At 40.4% G+C, this 18,188-nt stretch overlaps 2 protein-coding genes across 3 annotated transcripts in view; one reads left to right on the forward strand and one right to left on the reverse strand.

Moving 5' to 3' along the window:
* The window catches only part of cdc40 (cell division cycle 40 homolog (S. cerevisiae)), a 27,191-nt gene extending 16,908 nt beyond the window's left edge, over positions 1–10,283 (reverse strand). Inside the window, exons 1-12 of the mRNA XM_020589646.1 lie at positions 10,075–10,283; positions 9,589–9,675; positions 9,050–9,179; positions 8,862–8,948; positions 8,578–8,717; positions 7,998–8,094; positions 7,662–7,801; positions 6,274–6,348; positions 5,948–5,993; positions 4,374–4,475; positions 1,877–1,992; positions 755–888 (exon numbers count right to left, since the gene is read on the reverse strand). Of these exons, the coding sequence (XP_020445302.1) occupies positions 755–888; positions 1,877–1,992; positions 4,374–4,475; positions 5,948–5,993; positions 6,274–6,348; positions 7,662–7,801; positions 7,998–8,094; positions 8,578–8,717; positions 8,862–8,948; positions 9,050–9,179; positions 9,589–9,675; positions 10,075–10,263 (1,343 nt within the window). The 5' untranslated portion in view covers positions 10,264–10,283. The remainder of the gene's footprint in view (positions 1–754; positions 889–1,876; positions 1,993–4,373; positions 4,476–5,947; positions 5,994–6,273; positions 6,349–7,661; positions 7,802–7,997; positions 8,095–8,577; positions 8,718–8,861; positions 8,949–9,049; positions 9,180–9,588; positions 9,676–10,074) is intronic.
* A 753-nt stretch (positions 10,284–11,036) lies between these two features.
* Positions 11,037–18,188, forward strand: part of wasf1 (WASP family member 1) — a 42,249-nt gene continuing 35,097 nt past the window's right edge. The window contains exon 1 of one of the 2 annotated variants that reach the window (XM_020589100.1): positions 11,037–11,484. The gene's annotated coding sequence lies outside the window, so the exon portion shown is untranslated. The remainder of the gene's footprint in view (positions 11,485–18,188) is intronic. The other variant, XM_020589094.1, reaches the window with a different exon arrangement.

Below are 18,188 nucleotides of genomic sequence, written 5' to 3' on the forward strand. Positions count from 1 at the left end.
TATATATATATATTATCATCTTTGAGCAATAAACAGCAGCATTTGTTTATCGCCGTAGCACACCTGACAAATCTGTAAGCCGCTCTTGGTGGCCTCTTCATTGGTTAACCAGTGCAAAGACTGCAGCAGGACATGTAATGACAATGTCTAAAAGTAAACAAGCTTCTGGAAAATAGAGATACAAGATTTTGCTTATAATATGTAAACATTTTGTGTTTCTCAGATTTTAAAGGAAACATAAAATTTATCTGACCTGACATTCATCCTAACCCATTTATCATTGCAATATTATAATTTACAATTGGCAACAGGGCAGGCTTATAGGACTTATTGCTGCGTTGTCTGGAGCTTTGTTGATGTCCACTCTTCTTATTAAAGACTGAACACTGCAAGATTTCCTCGGGAAATAGCCCAGTTTAGAATATGCTCTTTGTATTGTAAATGTTTGCTTGTTGCACAGAAAAGATAAAACACACTGGCACCTGAGGTGCCCTTCAAAAAGCCTGTTATACAGTAACTTTTGACTGATTAGTTTAATTTTATTCATTTTTACCTTTTATTTTATTTATCAAGTGAAGGGATAACTGAACAATGAATATAAATTAGTTTTGCTGATGAATTTCTCTGAGCTGTTGCCCAACACAACCACAGTCTTCCATTATTAACTACTAATTACTGGTGAGGCGCAGCAACCAACATTACAAAACAGCACATTGAAATTCCAAATACTACATCAGTATTTCAGTAAACTCACCACTCCCAAACCCGAAGACTCTTGTCGTCTGATGTGCTGACAAACCGACGGTTCTCATCAACAAAAGTGATAGTGTTGACAGCTCCCAGGTGACGGTCGTACTCCTGAACCACTTCACCCGTCCTGATGTCCCACTGTCAGAGAAGCACAGAAAAGCAAAGCGAACTTGCCTTACTTTAGATGGACTCATAGTGGGGCTGTGCATGCAGTTTTAATTGTGCCAATGCAGTGAAATTACTTAACTGCAGTTGTGGGATGACAGTGATTAACAATCAAACACATCTCTCTCTAGAATGTTGTTTTATTAAAACATTAAGCACACATTCAAATATAAAGAAATACAACCTCACAGAACCTGCCCGCAGGTACAAAAACAAATACGGCACATTTCTGTCCAAACAAATTCTACATTTTTATCTATTTAAGGTCAATTGTTTCAAAATACCACTCTTTGGCTATTCAGAAGCATAGCCATCTGTTGTCAAAACCCAAAGAGAGAGAGCTGCATAATTCAATACTTATTCTGATTACTGTGCCAGGTATTGTGATGACTGCTGTTCATCTGGACAATCAGGCAAATGCCTGCTGCATTAACATCTTGACATATTTTTCAAAAAATGCTAATACTGAAACAAAATGAAATAAAACTAAATAGATCAATTTCTAGTCCAAAATTGTATGATTATGAATCGTGGAAACTAAAATTGTATTTTCAGTTCAGTTAAAGTCTATTTGTTGTCCCAGTTTGTTATAGCCACAGAAATCCAAATGTTTATCTGTAGAGATTTAGGGCTACTTGTTCTGCAAACTGGTTTCCTGATAGCATGAACTGGTAGTTATGGATTTCCTACTTTTATCACAGACTGTGTTCTTCCTTTTGCCGTTTTCCGCCCTACTCATGCCTGTGATTAATGACTTGCTCTAGTCTTGTCAGCCTCTGAACGTCTCACCATGCACACACTAGTGCTGGAAGATGAGACGAGAGTGTATTTCATGCCTCTGTAGGCACGGGGGGTGTCTACACTGAAATTCATGTGTGCATCTGCTTGGTCAACTGGGAAATACACATGAGGTGATGGTGGGTGCTGAACTGAACTGCAGTGAAGCAAATGCCAGCTTTACCTGAACAATCTTCTTATCTGACATCCCGGCCACAAAAAGGCTCTGTTTGTCCTCGTCTGGGTTGAACTTGACGCAGTATGGTACCTTCCTGTTGGTGAAGCGAGAGATACACTGGCCTGTGGAGGGAGGCAAATTGAAAGTCAGAGTTTTATAATAATACCCAGTGGGTTTCAGAAAGGTACACTCAAGTTGGTTAAAATTTAGGGACACAGTCTTCAGCTTTCAATGCTATGTGCTCTGTCTTTGCAGGCAGCAACAACTCAGCTCTAATAGAGAAAATTCCCTGTGTTCATGCAGCAGTGGTGAGTCACTACATGAATGATGCCACCACCTCTGCTAGAGCGAAGAAAATTAAAACGACTGCAACACCAAGAAACCCTTAAGATTAGAAAGAAGCATTTACAACATCATCATTTCTGTATTACATCCAGGACCTTAACTGCAACTGGGACAAATCTGGAATATATTACGAAATTTAACCCCTATGCATCATTGCTATACACAGCTGCAGGAAAGAAACAAGTGTTAATTAAAACGAAACTGAAACATCATGACCACTCAGAGATGAGGACCTGAGCGACTTTGACAAAATGTTTTTAGCATCTCTGAACCAGCAAAACTTGTGTGATGCTTCTGGTCAACAGTGGTCAGTATCTACCAACAGTGGGCCAAGGAGAAACGAACTACAAACCAGTGCATCATCCCATGTGAAAGGGCAACTAACAGATTTTCTGTCTGGTCTGAACTGGAAAACAACAGCCAAAAAAACATGCACATAGGTGATTTAGGTACATGGTCATAGGCCAATTACATTCAAGGATCAAACTACTAGAGGAGCACCAGGTATGTCTAATTGACACAGGTGACACCACATCTGATTAACATATAAGAAAATGCAAGCACACACACACACACACACACACACGTCTTTAAATTAGAGTTGCTCAAAACATTGCAAGAGTTGCTAGACTTTTCATTTTTTTTTGTGATGTGGCAGTGACCAGCCACATCAACCTGCTCAGTGTTTGATTGTTTGTGTTGTCTTGTTGCTTTTCTTCTTTTGTCTCTCCTCTACCCACTCACCCCAACTGGTCGAGGCAGAAGGCCGCCCACCAACAGCCGGGGTCTGTCGGAGGTTTCTTCTGTTAAAGGGAGTTTTTCCTCCCCACTGTTGCCATGTGCTGCTCAAGGGGGATTTGTTGGGTTTTCCTCTAGAATAATAATAATAATAGTAAGGTCTAGACCTTACTTTGTAAAGTGTCTTGAGATGACTTGGTGATTTGGTGCTATACAAATAAAATTGAATTGTTATGAACAAATGGGAGATTTAGCTCTTTTCTGCTGGATTGGCATTTAAATTGAGAGAGATTATGGATGAGCAGATGGGAAAGTTAATGGTTAAGAACATGGTTAAGAACCATGTGGCACCAGTGAAACAGGGACTGTTAATTTAATATACACAAGTTTAACAAGTTCACAGAGGCACACATAAAGCAGGTTTTTTTTTTAATTTGGTTACACAGACATTTGAGGCCTTACCCTCCTGTCTAATAAAATGAAAAACCCCAGGCTAATTCAATTAACTACTGAGGGAAATTGACATATTAAATCCAATAGATTAATTCTTCACTCTCATACACACCAGAACAATATCCACAACATTATGCAGTCTGCTAAGATGCTAAGTAGGGCTACTTTACAAGTACTATTTAACACAAACAGGCACTTTACTACCTGTAAGTTTATAAATTCTATCATATAATCAATCCTAAAACTACTGCTATACAAACAGTGAAAATATGAAAACCCATGATGACTTTTGTTCCTAATACTTATATGGATATGAGACTTTGACCAAAGAGTTTTGTTGCTTCTCAGTAGGTCTTTGTCATTACAATTCCACAGAGCCTGTGTTTCTGAGGGCACAGTTTGCCACAATGTAGAATTGTGCAACTGTATTTAATTATGTATTTTATATGAGCTATTAATGTTACGAGTCTGTCTATGTGTGGACTAATGGTGCACTGACCACCATATTAACAGAAAATTGGACTTCAGTGATAAATCTATCAATCAACATCTATCAATCATCAAAAATCTGTAGGCAAATGACAGGTAGGCCTGCAGCTAACAAGACCAGACAATGTCTTCAATCTGCTTGTTTTGTTCAACCAACAGCTCCAAATCAAAATACACCGTGCTGCCCCTAAAATACTAGTCAGTTTATTGTAACTAAAAAGAAAGAAGATTAATTGGTAATAAAAACAACTAACAGTTCCAACCCTAACTGATTAGCAAAACAGTCTGATTGACTAATTTATTAATCAACTATTTCTCAGTCCCAGAATATCTGTGGTTAAAAACAAGTTGTTTTTCTTCAGCATGCCCTCATAAAGGCATTCAAATAGATGTACCATGTAAGTGAGATATTCCTGTGGTAGACATCTCCCTTGATTCACTAATTTCCAAGAACCTCAACAACATTGGTGCAGCCTACCTGTCTCAGAGTCCCAGAGTTTTAGGTAGCGGTCATAGGCAGCGCTGAGGAACTGGGTCCCACTGTTGTTGAAGCAAATGTCTCGTACTGCTTTACTGTGGCCTAATGAACAGAGAGAAAATTTACACACATATTACAAATAAATGTTTGATAAAAACATTAACCTCAAACATTCCCTAGTCTTGATACTCGGTCTCCCCCCTAGCTGCCTTTCATTGATACCATTTTGGATTCATTTGAAGGATGTGAAATCTGGTAGAGGAAAATGAGGCCTGTTGAGGAACAAAGCTGAAGTGGACAATAGGAGACGAGAGAAATGGAATTTCTAAATGAGCTTGGAGAGAGAATGAGGAGGATAAAGAAAAAAAATTACATGCTTCCTACATCTTTTCAACTGTTCTTCTCTTCCTAATCCCACTCTGTGCAACCCTACGGCTTTCTCTCATACAATGAAGGTGATGAGAGGTCCCTGTGGGCTCAGCACATGCACACGCCTCCCTTGTTAAAGCTGGCTTTTATCAGGGATACATGGTCTCCACTGTGATAACAGAACCCACTGAGGCTAAACACATCCCCGCTTGCTTTCTGTAACCCTGTCTGCTTTCAGACTAAAAGCATCACCGCCAGTGCCTTGATGGGGTTTGTGTGCATGTATGCAGGAAGAAACAAATACAAACTACCAAAAACAGGGCGGACGTCATCAGATGTACCTTTTGTCCTAAACTGCATCTAAACATGATAATGCACACATAATACCCATTCATGCACACCCAGCCCTAACCTCAAACATTAACTGTTCCCCTTGCTTCGTGATTCCAACAAGCTACATGCACTAAACAATAACATTTGCGAGCATATTTCTATTGCAGTGTACAGCTTAACTAAAGACAACATGCAGTGCAATAACAATACAGTAGAAGCAATGCATATAAAAAGTAAAAGCAGTAAAGAACACTGTAAAAAAGGGTGTACATCCTAAAGAAAGAGGACCAAGACATAAAACATCAGCATCTCAAAGAGGGATAAAAAATAATTCTAATAAACTTTCAGGATCTTAATTCTATTGCCTCCTCTCTGTGTCTGTGTCCTTCTTTGCCCCTAACCCCCCCCTTGGTCTCTGGGCTACTGAATAATGTATATTCTGTGGAGCTGACAAGCAGAACCATGACTGCAAACAATCTCTATTCTGATATTCTGACAGTGTGCTGTGTCTGGGAAGAAACTATGAGTGCCCTGTACGTGCCGAACCCCTCAGACCCCATCTATTCTAGAAGAAAATATCCCCCCCACACTTCTGCCAACGGTCAACAGACGTCAGTGTTCCAGAAATGCTGAGCTCACAGTCTGTCACTGCTTGTGTGTTTCCCAAAAGGCTGGTTGCGTTAATGACCTACAGCATATTTACTATTAGCAAGTTTGCTGATGAACCACAGTTGTACAGAAAAGGTTATAAATTGGAGGAAAATTCCATATTTAGTTAGTTGTACTATTTCATACCAACATTTACCAAAACTGATCATGTCAAAATGTAAAATATAATTTTCAAGTGTTTAATGAGAACTCTAGTCACTTACCAATAAATGTCCGAATACACCTCCTCTCGCCGTACACTTCCCACAGCTGTGGAGAAACAGAGATGAAATTAGAAGTGAAAATAGATGCATGATGATGCTAAGCCCCAGTACAAAAATGCAAGTAAGGGAAAAGCAGCTAAAGCAAACAACGTTCTGTTCCAGGGGTAGTGTTTTACATCAGATTCACTGCAGAGATTAGTTTTGAATTTTCTAAGATGCAGTACCGTACGATATATGTTTAAGAAATCATATCTGATACTGTTACTTGCCATCACATTAAAACAAATATAAAATTATTTTTATAGTACCCCAATATGATATTTTACCTTAATCTTACAGTCCATAGAGCTGGAGAGCAGTAGATGACCAGAGCACGGAAACAGTCGAATAGCACTGACGCCCTGGGAAAGAAACAGAGATGATGAACTGATATATATACTGTATTTAGCCATATGTCTCTTTAACACGAGCATGCTAATAACTACTACAGCTACTAGCCCCAACAGTACTGCAAACTACATTTTTGTACGTTATTAAATTAAATTTAGCACATAACAGTACCAGGCTAGGAGAAAGCCAAGGTTTGCAGAGTGCACTGGGCAAAATGCATGTTAGCAAAGACTTAATATTTAAACATTTGTAAAGATATTTCTAATCATGTGCTGTATAATATTAGAATGCCACTCTTTTCTAAATGTTGACATTTAAGGGTGCTGTGCGTGTCTGCCTGGACTACACCAATGGCCTCCTGGCTTTAATTTATATTACTGGTAAAAAGTTTCTGTACATTTTTGGACTGGAGAGAAAATTTATAAGTTATTTTTACTGCAGGGTTTTATCTACTCTTGACAAAAGGAGTCGAGTACATTGATAAATGTTAAAAACTGCACAACATCTCAATAATCCATGTATAAAGCACTGTGTATTTTTATGCTCTTGACATTATTTGGAATTAGTCAGGATATTACTAATAAAGCATTATTAAGGGGCAGCAACAGCTGAAGCCCAATGCAACCACAGCAGACTAGGGTATGTGCAGACCACACTGCCCCTGTATTAAGTCACAGAAATTACGATGACTTTATGATGAAGTTATGAAACTTTCTGTAAAATATACCACAGAACTTTGATGACACCGCATGGGCCATCCTCCATCTATTATCTCAACATCAGCACTTCCACACATTTATTATCTTGTCAAACCTCTCTGTATTTCAAATTAGACTTTGGAGGCTTTAACTTCCTGCACACAGCAGACAGAACCCAATTTTAAACTTGAGTGAGTTCTCGCTCCCTGAAAGAAATGGTACATCTAAAACTTGAATTAGAGTTTCCTTGCAACCCAGTGTTTGCTTTTATATTTGAATTATAAAGACTGTGTTTTGAGTGAGACAGAATAATTTCTAACATGTCAAGTACAAGCGGCTCGTATGGGTGCATTATCATTTTATTCAAAAGTACCCAGGAGGTTTTTACTGACAGCCTTGGAAATACAAGGTCGCCGTAATGGAATTTTTTTATTGGATGTTTACAGACACCTATGTGACACTATGGTCATTTTGCACTTCAGAAATATTTTAAACTAATCTGCAATACTAGAACGTACCATTAGCAAAGCCTGCATAGAGAATACTTAGAGAAGAAAAACTTTCTAACTGGTACATAAAGTGACATTCATTAACACAAAGACACACAAATGTTCCTTCCCACTGACCTTGGTGTGACCAGACCAGATATGAATCTGTTTCTTGGGCAGGTAACATTTGTCTGGAGAATCTGCAGAACGCAGGTTGATACCCACATCCTGTGGCACATGGAGGTATGATCTGCCCTGGTAATCATACATATCTTTAACTGTGGGAAGAACAAGAAGAGACAAAATGTCATGTAAAAAAATATCCTGCAGCATTTGGATATATGTAGTTAAAGGAGCATGAGTTGTCAGATGTCCACAGCACTTTTTTCTAATGTTAAATCCTTGTGGTGAAATTGTTTTACCAACTACTGTCTCCAAGATGAAGAATATTTACACTAGAGCGGGTTACTGTACCATGAAGAATGGTCTTCTCTTCTGCTGGAGCCTCGTCCTCATTCCTTCCCTTCTTCTGCCTCTTGGCTGTGATCTCATCCAACTCTTTCTGCTCTTCCTGTTAAATAAAATGCATCACAACCATAGAATTACCAAACATTTATTTATGGATAAAATTAGGGCAGCATGGTGGCGCAGTGGTTAGCACCGTTGCCTCACAGAAAGAGTTCCGGGTTCGGGCCCCACCCGGGACCTTTCTGTGTGGAGTCTGCATGTTCTCCCCGTGCTTGTGTGGGTTCTCTCCGGGTACTCCGTCTTCCTCCCACAGTCCAAAGACATGCAGCTTAGATTGATTGGCCTCTCTAAATTGCCCATAAGAGTGCGTGTGCATATGCGTGTGCGTGTGTGTGATTGTTCATCTATATGTTAGCCCTGCGATGGATTGGGGACCTGTCCAGGGTGTACCCCGCCTTCGCCCAATTGCCACCTGGGGGTTGTATCCGATGCTTACTGTCTAAACCTGGAGGGTGCTTAGTACCATATCAAGTAGTAAGTTGACTAATTATATAAAGAACCAACATTCTCTAATAGTGTGTGTTACCTCGGATGGTTTGGCCACATCTTTCTCATCCACATATTTTGCCCATGGTCCAAGGAAAGTGTCAATTTCCCCTGCATCTCCACCTTTGACCTTTTTCCTTTTCTCTGACTTCTTATGTCCACTCTCAAACACAGTTAGCCCTGTAGGAGGCATCACTAAATATTACAATTCTGAATTTCCTTTAAACAACACTTCCATACAACATATGAAAAACTACATTAAGTCTCATTTATTCAACTGCATAAAGGCAAACAGATTAAAAACCAGGTGTTTTAAACGATTACCTTTATTCTTCTCAGCCTCATCAACTGCACCAATGTAGCTGTTAGAGAATGCTTGGTGTGTGTCAACAGATGGATCTAATGCATAGCCTATTGGCAGAGAGGAGAGAGTTGTAAAAAGATCATAAAAATTCAGGGTTCTTATATTGACCACATTAAACAAGTCTGACAGTGGTCAGAAATTAACTTACCATAGGTGGAGAAGGTTCTCCTTTGCTGTTCAAACATAAAGTCATTGACGTGAGCAGGTTCTACATAGCCAGATAGCATGTTCCTGGGGGCAGCCATCTGCTGGGTCTTAAATGGATTCATTGGCCCAAACTATAAAGAGGCAGTTAAAAATAATTAACTTTTATGGACACTCACAACAACCTTCTTTAAGCTTTGAGCAGTGAGGATTGAGGAGACATGAGCAAGGACACACAAGAACATCCAATGCAAAAGTATTTTATGGAGCGATAACTCCTTTATTAGAAAGCAGTTAGTGACTAGATACTTCAAATGAAGGACTGGAGGAAGGGATGTCTTATGTCACTAAAAGCGTACTTCCTCGATTTCTTAATTCCTCTCTCCTCACATTTTTTCTTGCATCTTATATTGTAGGAATTAGTGCTAAACAATAAATTGTATTTTCATCTTCAATGAGATCTGAACATAATCAACACAGAAGACTGCCTGAAATGCGATGAATGAGAAAAATCATTTTATTTACATACGAACAGAAACTCACCTCTGGTGCAAACATGGTTTCATATGTCGGGTTATAAGCGACTTCTTTCAACGAAGGATCCAGGTGTGTGCCACTCTCAACAGCCTCCTAACATGAAAATGTACAACTCAGCAAACGGACCCTCATTAGCTGGCAAGCATTACAATACGACATGGGCAATTTGGTGTAACAGATGCTCCGCCAGATGTTACAACCTAATCTACCCCAACCTACCCCCATAACGCTGAGGCGATAATATTACTGCCTTGTTAGTCTTTGTAACCAATATAACGATAACGACATTCAGTGTTTCCCGCTAATCCCTTAAAACTTTTATTCGGTAACGTTAGCGACATTGTAAACGCTACACTTAAAATACTATTCATTCAATAGTTGTCCTTATCCATTTTAACGGCATGTCATATTGTCACATTTAAGCACCGTGCGACTGAAACGTCTAACTCTTAACAAATATTAAGCTAACGTTAGCTAACTTGGTTAGCTTACCTTAACAGCGACCTCGGGAGCGGAATTGAGAACAGCCAAAGACATCGTTTGTCCAGACTGCAAAGGCTTGAGGTGAGCCATGGCGTCTGAGTCCACTTTTTCGACGCTGGTATTAGATTCCGTCTCATTTTCAGAATCAGAATCAGAACCGCTACCGTACGAAACGAGGAACGGAACGGCGGCAGACATCTTGGATGTTGTGAATTCACCGGAAGCAGATGGGCGGTACTTCATAATTTTGAACTTTGAACGTCCCTCCGAGGGACATGGTAATTAATGACAAATATACATACATAAATGACATTGATGGTATTTTGAAGATTTTATGACTAACTGAAATGGAATATCATATGCAGGTAAACAGAGAAACTGTGATGTCATAATAATCAATTAATCTATCTATTGTTAGGTATTTTTAGTCAGATAGAAATTGGATAGATACTTTATGTATTAGAAATGTTTAGTGGAGATAGGATGTCTAGTTAGACTGTTAAATGCTTAGTCGTGCTTATGAGTTTCTACAGGGTACATCTGGTCAAGGATAACTAGAGAGAAGATTTGATGACTGTCAGCAGACAGGGTGTTTAATATTATTATTATGACGTGTATAACTGTAGCCTTAGCCATAAGGCCATAATTCATAATTGAATAGCCTAACCGAGTACATCAAGCATGAATGTTAAATAACCGTTGGTCACAAACAAAGAAAATCTCACTGGGCTATTATGGTCAGTATTCTTGTTTTGTAAAATTTTAACATCTGATTGAGGATAACATTTCACATTACAGTTAATTTGTGATCAACTAATCAGTATATCATCAAATCTCTGCGCAGGACATTGATTAGTGGTGAAATATGATTTCTGTGCACAGTGTGATAATCAAATCAACGAGCTTCCTTGAAATCGATTGGTCCGCACAGATGGTTTGAGATAATTCCCCAATAATACGAACGCGCACGTCATCCGTAACTCTCCGAGAGCCCATATCAGTTACATGGGACGCTTTCCCGCGCCCCAACAATAGAGTGGTACGTACCACTCTATTGTACTTTAACGGGGACGTTTTCTGGCGAATAGACGTCGTTTCAGACTCCTTATATTGGAAAAAAACATATATGTCGCATATAGGTAAAACTGAAGGCTTGTTTTTGTTGCTACGAAACCTGCTGTTAGGTTCGCTGGAGCAGCTATAATGCAGATTTCACCAATATCTTCCCCGAGATTACCTTTGGAAAAAAGTGCCTGGGTTCCTCTCCGCCACCGCCTCTTCCAGCAAGAGTGCATTTGATATCAGAGGCAGTACGACCATGGATCCGGCCCGGGGATTTAAATTCTTGGACACGGTGGCATGCTCTACTGCACAGTAAGGATGGGAAGACAATAAGGGGAATTTTAACAAACGTATCAGGTAAGTTTTTGAACATTGTGTACTGCTGACACATTTTTTTTTTTTAAACTTGGAGATGTTACTTTAGTAACACCACCTTAATACCGTTGTATCTCACCACAGCAGCAACCAAACTGCCTTAAAACCGAGTCACTATGTTGCTGCTTGACTATTAATGGGCTTGGTAATTCAACCCTGGCTGGCCATCACGGACAGTCACAGTATAAGTGATGAATGAGGCAGTGTTGTTAAGGTTAAGGCTCCAAAGTGTCCGAAACCTAAGAAGTATCAGCAGTATTTTATTAGCAGACCAAGGCTAACGGTGCAGTCTTTTTTTAATGAGTTAATAAATGTACAGACTGTAACGGGACTGTTTGAAGGGTGATGAATTGCAAAGCTTCACATCTGCATGAGCTCCAGCAGCAGCAGCAGCAGCAGGAGCAGGAGCGTCTTGAGACTGACTGAGGAATATGTTGTCGAAGGGAAAGCAGATATTTGCGATGCTCCGCAAATTGTCTACCGTTAGCGAAGCATGCCACGCATTTCATCTTTCATGTGGCTGATTCGTCATTGGTATTTCAGTTTGGTAGAGTATAATTACCGCTGGTGATTTCATTTTACCACCAAGAACTCATTGACCTGCCTCAGAGGATAGGGGCTGGGGTCTATACCAGCCAGTTTGCATTGCAGTCATGGGGGATGGTAGCGTTCAGCCCAGTGAAAATCATGCTTTGTGAAATTCGAAACCTTCTTTGTACTACTTCAAGTGCAGCAGGAGAAGTAGACACGAGGAACAGTGACTCTTGTGCAGGGATCACAGTTTGAAGATATTCTTTGCATTGCATGATGCCAAGCTCATGTATCCTTGTGTCCTATGTGGCTTACATTAAAACTGGCCATTTTCTCTTCAGCCATTTAAACCCAACTAACAATACAGTCTTGGGATGCTTCATGGTTTGCCCATCTAAATAAAGCAGAAGTGAAAGCGCAGCCTGGAGCAGAAATCTGGCTCCAGATCAATGGGTGGTTATGAATGAATTGTCTCTGGAAACATCAGCTGCAGAGTCAGTGATAAAGGCAGGGCAATGCAAGTTTATGTGTATAGCACATTTTCATAGACAAAGGCAATTCAAAGTGCTTAACATGATGCACACAAATAGATAAAATGCAAAAATATTAACTATAACAATGTGATAATAATAGCAGTAATGTAATAATACATATAATAAAAGTATATATGTATGCTGCTGCGGTTGCTGCTTTAGATTAGCGGGGCCAGTTTTTACCACCAAGCTACTAAAAGTACATTGAAGTGTGATGCAGCAGTGACATTTATTTGGCTACTTTATGGTAAGGTTAAAGAATTAGTTTGCTCAGGACATTTCACATTATTATTGTCTTGCCAGAGGAAATTCTTTTAAGCCTAGATACCACATCAGTATCAAGGGAAAGTGCTGATTCTTGAAACTAAAATTAGCCGCACATCACTATACACCTACGCTGTCTGAACAGTGGTAAAATGAAATTCATAAAGAATGCATTCCCATATTTTATTAGAATCACCTTGATACATACAATTTATTATAATTGCTCATGCTTTGCAGATAAATCACAGATCTTGTTTTAAGAAATTATTTATGTACAAAATATGTATGTGAAACAGCACAGGCTCCTTGGGCAAAATATTCTGAGGCACCTTGCAGCTGTTTTAAATGTATCAGTCTGTAACAGTGGCATCCAGACTATTACATGACAGAATGAAAGCTATGTTATACACTATAGGTTTTACAGCAGCTCAGTGGGACTGTATGTACATAAAACAGTTGCCATAATGGGTGGATGTAAAGTTGCTGCCAGTCCGGTCTTTTCACTAAATGATATTCACAGAACTAGTGATCAAATTCACTCTGATGTAAGCTGAAGAATGCCTGTTGTGGTCACACATCACTGCTGTTGTTTTGTGTGAGGCAAGTTCTTTCGCAAGTGGGTTACCTCCTGGGCTTTTGTTCTTTATATGCTGTATTTTTTGAGCTAGCAGAAATCCATAAAGCTCAGATGTAAAGTAGGAAAGTAGAAAAAGTTCATAGAACTTGTTTTTTGATACATGAATATACTGTATATAGTAGGTGCTCGGTTTTACCTGGTGAGTGGCCCTGTGTACAGGTGTATTCTCAGAATAGAAGAGAACATACTGCTATTTTTTTAAACTGATACTGTTTTGTGAACTCTTTGCTATAAGGGTTTGCAGTTCTCCTGGTTTTCCCTGTGTTTCCCAGGCCCATGTGATAGTAGAGCCCTGGCATGCCTCCTGCTGGGGCCTTTGGACCTCCCTTATTTGTTGACACTTCTCTGATCCTATGCCAGTCTCCTGCTTTCTCATGCTAGCAAGAAGAATATTTTTCTCTTGTGCTGTTTTGTCTTTCTCCACAGAGTTGGAGAGGGGTGATAAGAGGACACAAAGAAGGCATAATCAAAGACTATGTAGAGAGAGAAAAGGGGGGGAAAGTCAAGAGTAAAATGAGTGATGGCTCCCTGGCATGTGGAGGAGGTGGGAAGAAGGTGGCCCAGGAATTCTGGGAAAGACAGAGAGAAAGAACATGTATGTGTTCACTGTGTAAGGCCCCTTTACGTGCCATTTAGTGGAGCCACAGACAGACCTCCTATCTCCCAGCTGTTAGGATGCTCCAGAGGCTCCAGCACACAGGAGCTATTGTTCCTCGCCTTGGCCAGGCGTACAGCTCCATAATACCGCTTCTGTCCCTGGTCTGAACCGGACTGACAGAAAGACACCAGGGATCAGTTAGACCAACTGACTGGTGCTCCTGTGTCTCACTGAACCCGCCTCCCCCACCTCCTCCCCTGCTTTGCCCATCCTTGACTGTGACTTTCTGCTCTGTCTGACAATTTACAGTGACTCTCTCTTTATATTTCTTTTCCCTTTTCTGTTTTGACCCACTTTTTATATTTGGAATATTGTCCTCATTTTCTTTCTTGCATGTTCTATTGCTTTTCTGTACAAGAGCAGGGATAGGAGCATCATCTATAACCTTATCACAACACTGTATGTTCTGTTTTACAGATATTATTAGCTAAACATTTTACTCTTTTAAAATCTTACTCTAGAACAGTACAGAAATATTTTTTAAATCAATTAAAAGCTTGTATTGTAAGAGAATGAAATCTGTTAAAAGAAATTCAAGGCTTCTTAGTGCCTTTTTAAGGACCATTTATTTTTGTTATGATGACAGAGCGCCATTATTCACCATTATTTGATATTATACCTTGCAAATAATTGTATATATCCATGCAATACCAGACAGGAAGGAGTTTCATTATCTTTTCTGCCTTGTACTCCTTCCCAGTCTTCTTGCAGTGCCCCATCACATTTGATCCAACTAATCTGTTTCCTCGTCTTTTTCATAGTTGCTACTGTTGCCGTTTCAGCCTCCGTGTTTCATAGTTTTACTGTCAGCCAGAGAAGAGGCCGCTGACAGGGTCTGTCAAAGAGCTGACAGGATATCTCAGAAACAGCCCTGTCTTACCGTGTTTCTGCCACTGCCAACAGGGCAAAAACACAAAAGTCCCATCTGAGCTTAGATCTGCCCCCACTCCACAGTACAAACTGATCCTCATCAATTCTGTCCTCCCTCTCTGTGTCTCTGTCTCAGCTTGAACGTACCACCAGCAGTTGTTTTCAGTCTTCTTCTTCTGTCACTTGTGTTTAGTTTCTTTTCTTTTTGCCTTTGTATATCTAAACAGCAGGTCCTTTCTGGCTGCTGCAAACAACATTTTAGACCACAGCTGCTGTTCTTGTGAGTTCTGTCACGTGCCACATCATTCCAGGCTTTGAGTCTAGCTGTATTTCATACAGCTGCAGCTTGAAAAGTACAGGGGGTATGCTTATGCATTCCAGCTTGAAAAATAATTGTATTTGTTCAGGCTGAGAACCTACTTTAAGTGCCATAACAATCTAAATGAGCTTCAGAGTTGATAACACACAGCCAAACAGAAAAGGAGAAGAGAGGGTTTAAAAGAAAAACTATGCAACGGTGGCTTTAAAGATCTTGCTAACAACCCGTTCTCCCCCTATGGGCTCAGGACTGTTTAGACCCCACAACCTGTCAAACAGTAACAGCCAGATATTAGGGAAATGGAGCACCACGGTGTCCTGTGACTGGCCAGGGTTAGTCTTTCAGCTCAAAGCCAAAATGAGCCACATCATGGAGTAAAGTACTGACTGTTCAGGCCACTCACCTGGTGCCTTGTCTAACCTTGGATGGTAAATGTAGTCCGATACCTTTCTCAGCACAATGTAGCCTTGGTTTGTTGCAGGGAGTGAACTGGATCCAGGGTTCTCTTTGCTGAGCCCAGCACTGCCAGTGGGCGTGTGTCCCACTGTGTATTTGTGTGTCTACAATGCCCATGGCTAAGATATTCTTAGTGTTTATTCTAGCAAAACAATTAGAGTGTAATGTACCTGCCCTGTTAGCTCACAGGGTGTTTCTGTTCTGTGCGTAATCTAAATGCCGCCAACTGACTTCAGAATGATCTCTGCAGCCGCACTTGGAGTAGGCATATATTTGAATAGATTTGAATGTGCAAAGTTAGGCAAAATAGCTTGTGTCACCATGATGTGTAACACAACACGGCTTCTTTTTCTTATTTTTCCATCTCTCCCTCTCTTGATCTTGAATATCTGTGAGCTCTTTTCGCCCACCCTCTCTTCCAATGCCAGGTTCTTACTGAACTGGAACGGCTGATGTCCCGGTCGTCGTGGCGATGTGTGATGATTGATAGAGGCTGGAGAAATGGGAGCCGAGGCACATTTATCCCATCTGCAGCTTGAAGCCCTTTTGTCAGAACTCCAACGTCAGTGTTCAGTTACAGACGCACTGAATTTTCCATAGGAGCGCTCATTTCTCTTCTGAAGTTTGTTTCCTGCTGGGTAAGACTACAAGGAACAGGTAGAGAAAAAGACAGCAGAGAACAAAGAATGAAGTTAAAAATAAAAGATGCAATAGGCTTTTGTTTCAAGCACATAATGTGCCACACTTAATGTTTTTTGGTTTATTTCTAGCTCTGGATTGTTGTTGCAGCTAACGCGCTCACTCTTTGTCAGCTGTGAAGACTGGAAGCAGAGGCAAGCTTGGGTTTCTTTTGCCTTTGATTGTTAGCAGGACATGCCAAATTCACTGAAAACCTCTGCAAGAAAACTACTCTCATCAGTCTTACTTTGCGATCATTTCATCTTTACTGATGGTTATCATACAGCAGTGCTGTCAGTTCACCATGACGAACGACTGTTGCAGCACCGTGGTCAAACAGAGGTGAGGTAATTCTTACTGTTGAAAAAAGCATCTGCTAAAGATAGACAGTAAGTGGACAGAGGTTGTGGTTAGGTGTATGACTCTTTCTCCTCTACTCAGTGCTGTGCCAGAGGAAATGTAGAGAGATGTGGGTGGGAGTTGTTTGTGCTTATCTAATATCGGGCCTATCTAAAGTGTGTTATATTCTCAATTATAGGATGTTGAAATTAAAGCCAGTGTCTCACTTCAAGCTATAGGCAAGGCTCTGAGACAGTAGCACTCCCTTACATAACTCTTTATTTATAAACACATGACCAGAGCTTGAGGTGTTGAGGCAACTGTTATATAATAGAGGGACAACACTGTATTTTTTGCACTCATATACAATAGTGATGATAACAATCTACTGTAAAGATTGACTCTGACAGTGCCCCTAGGCATGGCCTCTTTGTCCTTGCTCTGGAGCAAGTGTGTGCAGGAGGTCACATGTGTATTCCTCAGCTTTTTTTTTTTTTCTGGTAGTGATGTTGACTGGACCGCAAGATGGTAAATGTGTGAATATGATTCATTGCCTCCGAAGGATGAGTGTAGCCATTCAGCCAACCAACTGGCTGTGACTGTGAACCATCATCCTCTTGACATAGCCCCTCGCCGCTGCACTGTTTTTATGAACCACGACAGTGCAGGCTGTTGACTGGCCCAGCACACAGTAAGCTTAGGCTGAAAAACAGCAGCTTTTCAGGAGGACTAAAGCAGAGCTCGGTGCTCTGGCACAGAGCATGTAGTACTCACAGTGAACTGAGTAGGTACTCGTAGCTGAAACTGTGCTTTTTTTTTTTCTAGTTACTGTCATTATCACCACACTTAACGTGATTTTAGATGCATCCCTTAATTTGCTCCTGAGAAATCTTAATTGGGTTTGTTAGGTTGCACTCAGCTGATTGACAGCTCCGCTGACATCTAACTTGATCACTTCAGAGCATTGTGTATTTGCATTCACATTTACTTGATGTGTGGCAGATTTTAAATTAAAGGAACATTTGCAGTTGTTCCCAACACTGTCCATCTGCGAGCTTCAGACTATGACTTAAAATATACAAAGCAAAATGTCATTTAATGTATTTACCAAACTATTCTGTCTTGCAAACACATCTATGCTTCTTAATCAGCCCTTGCTGGCTAAATGTCAGACCACTGTTTGGAGTTAAACGAGCTTGGCGTGAGCTGCCTGGAAGAAAACCATCCTCCTCCGGCTAAACAATAAAGCAACAACCCACGTGGGTCAGTCTTGTGGTATAAGAGAAAGTCAAAGGTCATTTCACTCTTGTTTGTGTGGTTATATGACAACCTGAGGCAAGACCCTGGTTTGCATTGCTAAGCCTCAGGAGGAATAGGTGCTGACAGACAGGCCTGACCTCT

Source organism: Monopterus albus, unplaced genomic scaffold (assembly GCF_001952655.1).
Source record: "Monopterus albus unplaced genomic scaffold, M_albus_1.0 scaffold9.1, whole genome shotgun sequence".
Lineage (NCBI taxonomy): Eukaryota > Metazoa > Chordata > Actinopteri > Synbranchiformes > Synbranchidae > Monopterus > Monopterus albus.